General features: G+C 48.5%; 2 protein-coding genes across 2 annotated transcripts in view; one reads left to right on the top strand and one right to left on the bottom strand.

Annotated features, from left to right (window-relative positions):
• Positions 1 to 1953, bottom strand: part of COQ9 (coenzyme Q9) — an 11158-nt gene extending 9205 nt beyond the window's left edge. The window contains exon 1 of the mRNA XM_009643363.2: positions 1908 to 1953. Within this exon, the coding sequence (XP_009641658.1) occupies positions 1908 to 1953 (46 nt within the window). The remainder of the gene's footprint in view (positions 1 to 1907) is intronic.
• A 179-nt stretch (positions 1954 to 2132) lies between these two features.
• CIAPIN1 (cytokine induced apoptosis inhibitor 1) lies at positions 2133 to 8863 on the top strand. The gene is made up of 8 exons (XM_009643288.2): positions 2133 to 3257; positions 3533 to 3685; positions 5220 to 5296; positions 5572 to 5740; positions 5929 to 6002; positions 6332 to 6447; positions 6965 to 7034; positions 7593 to 8863. The coding sequence occupies exons 1-8, from the start codon at positions 3101 to 3103 to the stop codon at positions 7701 to 7703; spliced, it is 927 nt and encodes a 308-aa protein (XP_009641583.1). The 5' UTR covers positions 2133 to 3100; the 3' UTR covers positions 7704 to 8863.
• Positions 8864 to 10568: the final 1705 nt, after the last annotated feature.

Here is a 10568-nt window from a genome sequence, read left to right as displayed (position 1 = left end):
CGGCGCCCGCCGCGGGGGCGGGGGGAGGAATTCCCGTGTGAAATTCCCTGACGCATCTCGTCCCCCGTCCCTGTAAAGCGCTCTGGAGCTCAGAGGTTTACTCTGCCCGTTCTGCATTGAAAGCCTCCACCCGCTGCGGGGCCCGCGTAGCCATTGCCCGCAGCCGGCTCTGCGCCGCCAGGCAGGGAGCACTCAGGAGGCCCGAGTTTTAAGTTTTGACGTGCTGTATGCGGTACCTTTTTAATCCATTGAAGCTGGAAAGCTTCAGTGTTGTCTAAAGCGCCTTTCTTGCCCGATTTTGGGCAGTCATGCTCCTCAGGGACTGTTAAATGCGTGTGAAATTAAGATAAGGACCCCTCCCCACCCCCAGCCCAGTGTCTACCCCGGACCCAGCCCTTGGGCCTCCTGCCTTTCATTTTAAATAAATTCCACCTTCTACTGGAAAATGGAGGGGAAAAGTGTATTCCCCGCTCCCCCCACCATCCCATTAAGAGCTCACCTGTGCATTCTTTGACAGTAACACCTTGCCTTTACGCTGACTGAAGGTCACGTCTTTGAGGATGATGGTGGCTTCCTACTTCCTTTAGATTGCATCTCAAGGGATGGATGCGGGCTGGTGTTGCTGTTGGTATAGTCTGGGCTCTTGACTGAAGCCTCTTCCCTTACGCTGTGCTGATATTATGTCTGGGTTCTGGTGGGATATCTTAGGTGTGAGCCTGTCTGGGAAGGTTGCAACCTGCTGCTCTGGGAGGAAGGTGTGACTTTGGATGATTTTTTTTTTTCCAAATTAGCCCAACAGCTTGTATATCTTTTGAGGCTTTCAGCCTTCTGCCTGGGAAAGGTGACTTATCAATGGGATTAATATAGAGTCATAGAATCATTTAGGTTGGAAAAGACCTTTAAGATCATCAAGTCCAACGGTTAACCTAACACTGCCATGTGTGTTTACTAGTGTTACTGTCTGTTGTAGTTGCTTAGCTTGCGTTGCATATGCATGCAAGGCTGACTGTGAGGTGCTATAACCTGCAGTGTATGTCCAAGATCTTTCACTTCGTACATGGCTGGCACCGTGGGCTGCGTCAGCACTAGTTCCTACCAGAGTAGCTCAGACGAGTCATGGAGTTGTCCCATTCTGAACTTGTTTGCAGTTTCCAGGAGAAAGGGGTCCTCAGCACGTAGAGTCAGAGGAACAGCAGGTCAGAATCTACTCCACGCCTGACTGCAGGCCACCGAGTTAAACTTGGTACAGCATCTTCATAAGCTGTGCTTTCATTACAACATGGTGGCAATAAAGCGTTACCCAGGACGCGTAATGTAATGATTTCTGCTAACAACCTTGCTTCCAACAGGCTCTCCTGAAGCAGGTGTGTGGCTTGTAGCTAACTGAAGATACACTGGGCAACTAAGTGAATCATAGAATGTTTTGGGTTGGAAGAGACCTTTAGAGGTCATCTTGTCCAACCCCCCTGCAGTGAGCAGGGTCATCTTCAACTTGATCAGGTTGCCCAGTCCAACCTGGCCTTGAATGTTCCCAGGGATGGAGCCTCCACCCCATCTCTGGGCAACCTGTGCCAGTGTTTCACCACCCTCATTGTAAAGAATTTCTTCCTTATATCCAGTCTAAACCCACCCTGGTTTAATTTAAAACCATCACCCCTTGTCCTATCACAACCATCCCCGCCTTTCCTGTGGGCACCCTTTAGGCACTGAACAGCTGCAATCAGGTCTGCCTGCAGCCTCCTCTTCTCCAGGCTGAACAACCCCAACTCTCCCAGCCTGGCCCCGTAGCAGAGGGGCTTCATCCCTCAGACCATTCCCGTGGCCTCCTCTGGCCCCACTCCAGCAGGTCCCTGCCTGTCCTGTGCTGGGGACCCCTGAGCTGAATGCAGGGCTCCAGAGGGTCTCACCAGAGCGGAGCAGAGGGGCAGAATCCCCTTCCTCGATGCTGGCCATGCTGCTGGGGATGCAGCCCAGGTTGGCTTCTGGGCTGCTGGCACACGTTGCTGGCTCATGTCCAGCTTTTCATCCCTCAGTACCCCCAGGTGCCTCTCGGCAGGGCTGCTCTCCATCCCTTCATCCCCCAGCCTAGATGGATACCAGGGGTTGCCCCCACCCAGGTGCAGGACCTTGCACTTGGCCTTGTTGAACCTCATGAGGTTCACATGACCCCACCTCTCCAGCTTGTCCAGGTCCCTCTGGATGCCATCCTCAGGCATGTCAGCCGCACCACTTGGCAAGTTTGCAGATGACACCAAGCTGAGGGTGCACTTGATCTCGCTGTGCACTCACTGGTGCTCTCTGTTCTCTGCAGTCATGTTAAATTAGGAAGATAATAGCTTTGCTTTGGATGACTAGAGTGAAAGAGGCTGGGTAATTTGTTTCAGTAGCCAGTACTGCTATGAGTACAGGTGACGATGCAATGCTATTGTGACACCTCTATAGTGCAGGTTTTCTTTGGACTCTCTCAGGAACGCAGTCTCTTATAAAAATATTAGTGCAGACAGGTTTCTCAAAATTTATCACTTCACTGCACATTCTGTTCCCCTCCTCTGTTCGTATAATTGCTCACCCAGTGACACCAATTACAAGAGTGGAAAGAGCATCAATCTGGAAAGCTGGGAATGCCAAAAGCTTTTTTTTTTTTTTCTCCTCCTGTACTGTTGAAGCAAACTCTGCTAGGTCATGTCCTGAGTAGGAGAGACAAGGCAGTGTTCAATGTTGAATAGTTGTCCCTAGTCTGGAAATCCAGAAATGCTGTGCATGTCTCTTTTCAACTCTTTAAGGAAAGCAGGTGAGTTTGGTTTGGGGGTTTTTTAAGCATGGCTCGAAGTGTCCCTGCAAAACCAGTCTCTGAACTGGAGAGAAACTGAATTATGTATGTAAGTGCAGCTATTTCTTAATGTCATGTTAACGCTCAGTTTGTGGGAACTCTTTGCTGCCTGTCTCCAGAAAATAATCCCCATTTATTAAAACAAGTCAATGCTTTGCGATTAAGTCACAGTCCACAGAGGTTCGTGCTGTGCTTGGCACTTACCCTTCCTCTCTGTCTCCCCCCAGCCCATTCCTCTCTGCTGCTGTCAGGCTTGCTGCTGCTGTGGAAATGGAGGAGTACGGAGTCGCACCAGGCCAGTGCGTGGCCATCATCTGGGACAGCTCCTCGCCAGTTGAAGCCCTGAAGGATCTGGTGAATAAAATTCAGGCGCTGGTGGGAGCTGATAATCGCGTCTCTGTGGAAAACATTAATCAGCTGTCTCAGTGTAAGAATGAACTTAACTTTTCACTGTTTCATTTAAAGAGAAGGGGTGCTTCTGTTGTGTGGGCTGACATCTTCCCTTGTTTGTAAGTCAGCATTCAGAACCCGCTGCTAGCTCTTACCGCTGTCAGTAGAGCAAAAAAAGTGATATACCCTGGTTGTGCTTCCTATGATGCTGTACACAAGCATGAAAGATGAGGAGGTGGAACTGATGTATTAAGCATAGCTGTGATTGTATATGTGTAAAATTATACCATTTTCCTGTTTCTTTCTCTTTAGCGGCTCACAAGGAGTCCAGTTTTGATGTAATACTCTCTGGTGTGGTACCAGGCAGTACAACACAGCACAGTGCGGAGGTCCTGGCGGAAATAGCTCGGATACTTAAGCCAGGGGGCCGTGTCCTCCTGAAGGAACTGGTGGTTACAGAATCAGGTGAGAGAATCCACATCAGCCTTGCTTTCATGGCAACATAGCAATTCTTGTGAGGATTAGGCTGAAACGGAAAGGACAGGAACCCTGACTGACAGAGATTTTCATTCTCCTGACACAGTAACCTGAATAGCAAGGTTTTTATCCTGTGTTTCAGCTGGTAGCTGTCAGAGGTGCATGCACTCTCCTCCCAAAAGCGCTGGGTAGGCTTGTTCCTAAACTACATTGAAAAGCTCGGTGGACACTGGTCTTCTCCTAGGGCGTGTAATGTTAAACAGTTGCAGATGCTGTGTTTCTGAGGAGCTTCTGAAGTGATTTTCAAAACAGGTGACAAATGCCAAGAGAAGCTGTCCCAGAAGCCAGCTGAGAAATACTTATCCAGAAAAGGTAGAAGTGTCTGGACTAGGTTTTAAGAGTAAATCCAGAGTGCCTGCCATGGGTCAGCTGGAGGAACACCCGAGGAGGTGAACACAAGGTTATTTCTCTGTCTTATATTTGACCTGTGTTTGAATCTTGCTGGCACAGGGAGCTCGTTCAGGATGGAAGTGGGAAATAATACACCACCTGATAGGAACAGAAGCATCTGTGCCAATGGTGTTTCTGTTGGTGCAATCTACAGTGCTGAAAATGGTGACGCAAGTGGCAGCAGAAATGCTTTCCTCAGGCTGGGAGGATTTGCCAATGCTTTGAAGCTGGCAGTGGCTCTGTGGTGCGAGGGGGAATGCTTCTGGGACAGAACAAAGAATGTGCAAAGTCTGGAGTAGATGAGGTTTCTTTTTTCCAAAGTCACATCTGACAGGCTGGAATTTGGTGGACTTGGAATAAAGTGCAAATGAGACTGGTGAAAAGAGGGTGAGTGGATTCTGCTCAGCACAATCCTGTGCCCAAGTGAAGAAGCCTGCAATGAGTTTTTGATTAAACAGTAATTGTAATAGCTTTTGCCTAGGAGAACAAGGCTCTTGAATGGTGTGTTTCTGAATGTAATGGTCATTTAGGAGTCCGTATTTTGAAAATTTCATGAGTTATTCATAGAATCATGGAATGGTTTGGGTTGGAAGGGACCCCTAGAGGTCACCCAGCCCAACCCCCCTCCAGTGAGCAGGGACACCTTTAACCAGATCAGGTTGCTCAGAGCCCTGTCCAACCTGGCTTTGGAGGTTTCCAGGGCTGGGGCCTCCACTACTGTTTGCTTTAATATGTGAAAATGTTTTGAGGGTTTTTGTTGTTTGGGCTTTGGGATGTTTGGGGTCTTCTTTTTCCTTTTTTTGGTGGGTGTAAATTGGGTTGAGGAAGGTTTTGGTGTACATATAGAAAAGATCTGGAGCTAGAATGGCTTTGTGATCCCCGGCCGCTATTTTAACAAACAAGCTGCTTACGCTCTTTCTGATTTGTTCCTGCTGTCAACTAGAAAGGGCCCAATTTTAAAGCAGAGGTTTGGCTTGAGTACTTCCGTCTAAAACTCTTGCTCTTACAGGTTTCTGAGTGACCTCTATTCTTGTCCTTCCCTCCTTCTACTTCCTGCTTTTGTGTTTTCCAGAGAACAACAGCACAATCAAGACAGCAGCCAAACTCCCCACAGCTCTGACTCTCTCTGGGTTGGTGGAAGTGAAGGAGGTACGTATGTACAAACTGCGTCCAGAAACTCCCTCGTGCGGTTAACTTGAAACGTGGATGGCAATTCCTGGGGACTTGCCGGGTGACAAGGTGTTTAGATACCCTGGTTTACTCTAAATGTGCATGGATGCTGCCTGCTACAAACGTTAGTTACTGCAAAGGTAGTGTTTTTCTTCAGGCTTGAAAATACCAATTGTTTGAGCTCACTGGAATGCTGGACTGAGTGCTGAAATAAGGGGTTCTGCATGAGGCTAACCTAAAATCTTACATTGCAGCTGCAAAAGGAAGCCTTGACCCCGGAAGAGGCCCAGTCAGTCCGAGCACATTTGGGTTACCAAGGCAGTGACCTTCTCATTGTTCAGATAGAAGGCAGGAAGCCCAATTTTGAAGTGGGATCCTCAAGTCAGCTCAAACTTTCATTTGCCAAGAAGCCTGGTCTTTCAGGTAAGGAGTGGTGTGTGCTAAATGTTTGGGTGACAGGAATCCCTTGGATTAGGGAGACAGCTCTGGGGTAGGGAGTGCTACAGTAAAAACCTATGAAATGGGGCTTTCCAAAGTTGTTTGAACTCTGTTGGGAGTAGATGGGGCAAAGGCTGGAGTCACCACTGTTTCTTCCTTTGTTTTGGCTCCAGGAAAACCCTCTGTGGACCCAGCCACTGCCAAGCTGTGGACGCTCTCTGCCAATGATATGAATGATGAAGAAATGGTATCTGGTCTTGTTTGTGAGGCTTTGCAGTTCCTTTTCTCTCCTCTTCTTTCCTACTCTAAATGGTTTCAGTCATGCCTCTTGGGAAGCTTTACAGCTTAGGAGGTAGAACAGCATCCCCAGGGCAAAATATCTCATCTACTGTGCGAGGTCCCAAGAGCCCAGAGGTGTGGTGAGGGCAGAGAGGAGCCGTGGATTAAGAGGGCACAGCTGCAGCACGTTAACGCCAGTGCTACAGATAGCACCGTTTCTTTGAACATAACACAGCAATGTCATTCCCTACTGACAAACCTCTTTCCTGCATGTTGTCTTCCATGGTTTGTCTTCAGGATCTTTTGGATTCTGATGAGCTGTTGGATTCGGAGGATTTGAAAAGGCCAGATCCATTGTCCCTCAGAGCTCCATCCTGCAAAGAAATGGGCAAAAAGAAAGCCTGCAAGAACTGGTCAGTGCTGGGATTAGTGTATCGCTGAACCTTTTAACTGCAACATTAAACCCTTAGAGTTGGATGGATTTTAAAAAGATTGTAGACACTTTGCTGCTCTTCAGGGCATAATTCTCTTGTTTCATGCCCTTTCATATCTTAACTGTTTGAATGTAAACCTGAATACAATGAGAATTGACTAACCACACTGATGGGATCAACAGTCTTCTTGAAGGTGGCTATACAGTTTGTCCTGCCTTGACTAAAACCCTGGTTTCTCAGATTTCAAGGAGACATAGCACATGCAGCAAGTTCTGTAGAGTCATTTCCCACTCAATTTGAACTTGAGGAGTGCGTTCCAACACTTGTTATACAAACTGTGGTGTTGAAGAACAAAGTGAAGGGTGTGAGAGTCCCCGAGTTAGCTGTGTTGTGTGACAGAGCGAGGGCTGTTGTGTGCGAGTAGGGCTGAAACAAGTGTTGGTGACTCACAGCCTTTAAGCAGAAAGATGCAGGTGACTTCTTTATTTTTCTACAGCACATGTGGCCTGGCTGAAGAGCTGGAACAGGAGAAGAGCAGCTCACAGCCCAAGTCTGCCTGTGGAAATGTAAATTGTCGTTTTTTGTTTCTATACTGTCGTCTGCAGTATGTGATTTGTGTCTAAGAACTGTGTTCTCTAGTGACTGCTCCCTAAGCTGGCTTGCTGCTTCCAAATACTGCTTGTGCAGCTTCTGTAGAGCTTTGTCCTGTTGCCCTGCACCCATGTGCTTGGTACCAGCACGTGCCGTCTGTTCCAGTGCAAGTGCCGCCTCTGTAGGAGTCGGAGTGAACAGCGAAGCTTTACCTCCCCGCTCTGGGAAGGTCACCTTATGGGAGCATGGGGGACCTGGTTGTGGTTGGGGAGGCTGCCCAAGCCCAGCATGCAGCCGTGCGCAAGCATGCCAGTTGGGGTGTAAACTTGCTGCTTCCCTGTGAGCACAGTGCCCTGCAACAGCTCTGCTAACCGTGCTCACCAGATGTGTTGAGAGAGGGTAGAAGGGAAGTGGTTTGTGTGCTGATATGTGCAAGGAGCACGTCGTCTCTTAGGCTGAAAAAAGCCTATCGCAGGGGGAGAGAACTGAAAGTTGCCCCCAATTACAGAAGGTGTTTTTCTTTCTCTTGCCAGTGCTACCTGGGGGATGCGTTCCGCTGTGCCAGCTGCCCTTACCTGGGCATGCCTGCCTTCAAGCCTGGGGAGAAGATTCTCCTGAAAGAGAACCAGCTGCATGATGCCTAACAGAGACATCTCTGATGTCCTGCAAAGGACTCCTCTGCTTTTCCATCAGTCTGAGGTTCTTCCTGCAGTCCTCATCCTCTCAAACCCACATTCCCTGGCCAATACTCCATGTAGGGAGGGACGCTGTGGGCACTGACACTGCTGTGAGCTCATCACTTGTAATCAACCTTGGGCTACCTGATAATTTTTGGTGACAAGTGGTCTTGTATGTATTAGACTTCATGTTATGCCTTGGGTTAGCTGGCTTGACTTGACCCTGGGACGCTGGCCGTCACAGCACATCCCACCAGCAGAGGGAAGTAGAACAAAGTGTCAGATTGACCTCATGTGCTTGTGGCAGGACTGGTACTGCCCCATGCCCATGTTGTACTGCTCTAATTTGCCCTAATTTTTTCCCCGATGAATCAGCAGCTCTGGCTCAGCTCTCAAGGTAACACCGGGCTCCTGCTCTCTTTGGAATTGGAACCTGCAGTTCCTTACCATGTGAAGGTGGCTCAGCAGCTCCTGTTGGCAGCCCGGAGCAGTGAGTACCCTTAGCAGTACATACTCTCAGCAGCGTACGTGAACTTGGTGGTAAAGTCTGGCAGGCATGATGAGCTTCCAAGTGTTTTTGGAGCCTGCTGATGATATCCCCTGCCTGTTTCTGTCAAAATGACAAAGATTCCGTCCCACTGAGAAAGCTCTTGCCCTTAAGGCAGTGAGCAGATTAAACAAGATCTGTCTTGTCCTTCCACGCTTTTCTGTCCTATGTGAGCCCGCAACACAAGGGCAATCTGAGCCTGTCACCTCTCTTGGTGGTTACCAAGTGAGTTACTTGCAGTGTCCAATAAGTAAGAATATAGCAATAAATTACTTTCTAGATGATCTGTGGCCACCATCTGCTCCCGCTCTGCGAGATACTGACTACTCTTTATTTATTTGCATAATTACTACTAGTGAAGCAGATGTGGGGTGAGGGAGCTGTTCATGTTCTGTGCCAGGCTAGCTTCTCACCCAGGGAGGGGGAGGAGGAGAACCCAAAGCCAGTGTCTCAGTGAGGATTGCTTTTTTTGGAGCTTTTGCTCTGTGGGATGTGCCTGATAGGCTCTCAGGGGGAGCTGGAGTGAAAGGCTGTTCTATTCTTGAAATAAAAGTGACCAATAGTAAAGTGTTTGTTTTAAGACTGGTACTGGTGGTGTTCTAAGCACATCTCTCCTTTTATTCAGCCTCTCAGTGGTTTCTGGAACCATTTAAATGTTGCGTTGTGTCTTGGGAGTTCTCCATAAATTCTTCCACTGAAAACGTGACTTGAATACATGATGCCCAATGGAAAGAACAGAATCAAGCTGCCTAGATTCACTTTTTTGTTCAGTCTAGATTTCAGAAAGAGGCTTTTCCTGGTTGAGTAAGGAGAAGGTGGCTTGCAGGGAGAGAAGGGAGGGAGTCCTCGAGGTGTGCAAAGCACCCTGTGTGGGTCACAGGGCAGGTGCTGTGGTGGGAGCTGTGCGGTACCCGCTACTTACCTGGGAGCTAGAGGGGAATAGGAGGGACTAGCAGCAACAGGGACCTCCAAGAGCTTGTACATAGAGGGACGGCTGCCCTCCAGCAAGAGCATGGCTTTCCCAGACCCTTTCCACACCTTCCTCCTGAGTCCCTGCCTCTGTCATCAGCGAGAAAACTCCCAAGGAGGCACAAATCTTGTGATAAACCTGTCCCACAAGCCTATACCCACCGTGGTATCTATAGAAATGTAAAAGCCTCTGCACACGTACGATGTTTTGGGGTTTTATTGCGTTTTTTCAGCCTCACTGGTAGCAGAAGATCAGATCTCTCCATGTCTCAGTGCGAAAGGTTCCTGATAAAGGCAGCCCTTAACCCAAACTCTGCTTTCCTTTCAGGAGTAAATAAGATAAGAGAGGGAGGAGGCAGCAGCAGAAGCTTTTGTTTTACAGTGATTCACTGAACTGGAATTTAAACAAGCTGGAAGCACTTCTGGATACTGCTGAGTTCAGTTAATGATGGTTACAGCTGTATAATCTTGTTCTTTTTAATTAGCGTTACTCGCTCTTGGGGTGCAAGAGGCCCTCAAAGGGTGACAGTTTGGCAGTGGAGCTCTCAGTTTCCTAGGGGCAGAGCTCAGGTCATGCATGGTCAAGAAGACACAGGCAATGGCCTCAAGTTGTGCCAGGGCAGGTTTAGGTTGGACATTGGAAAAAATTCCTTCACCCAAAAGGGCTGTCAAGCCCTGGAAGGGGCTGCTCAGGGAAGGGGTCGAGTCCCCATCCCTGGGGGGGGTTTAGAAGCCGGGCAGAGGAGGTGCTTAGGGCCAGGGTTTGGTGGTGGGATGGCAGGGTTAGGGTAATGGTTGGGCTTGGGGATCTTAAAGCGCTTTTCCAACCTCAACGATTCCATGGTTCTATATAGCCAGGCTGGGTGGCCCTTGGGGTGGTCTGGCACAGCCCTTTTCATGTTCTTACAGCATAAAATGACCCATGTTGTTATTTTAAGGAGAAAAGGGTTTTAAAAAAGCTGACTTCAACTAAGAGGGACTGCTCATGACTCCAAGAAGAGCTGAGCAGGACACCCAAGACTTCTATTAAAAGCTTTGGCAGCGGGTTATCCTCTGCAGAGGCAAGAGGGGAAGCTTCAGAGGAGGCAAATACAGCTGTATGGAAGTTCTTCAGCATCCCACTGGTCAAAAAGAAGGCCACAAGGAAAGGAAAACCACAGAGGACATGAGCAGAATGACACGATTGCTACATTTCAGAGGCAAAATCGGAAAGCTAAGCTACAAAATGAGTTAAGACTAACAAGGGCTGTGAAAAGCTCTGCATTTGCTTAACTGCCTTAAAAAGAAGAGGAAGGAAAAGGAAAAGGTCGGCCCAT

The sequence above is a fragment of the Egretta garzetta genome, unplaced genomic scaffold (genome assembly GCF_000687185.1).
Source record: "Egretta garzetta isolate BGI_Z169 unplaced genomic scaffold, ASM68718v1 scaffold27, whole genome shotgun sequence".
NCBI classification, from domain to species: domain Eukaryota; kingdom Metazoa; phylum Chordata; class Aves; order Pelecaniformes; family Ardeidae; genus Egretta; species Egretta garzetta.
Note: the sequence above shows the minus strand (reverse complement) of the source record. Positions and strands in the feature narration are given on the sequence as shown.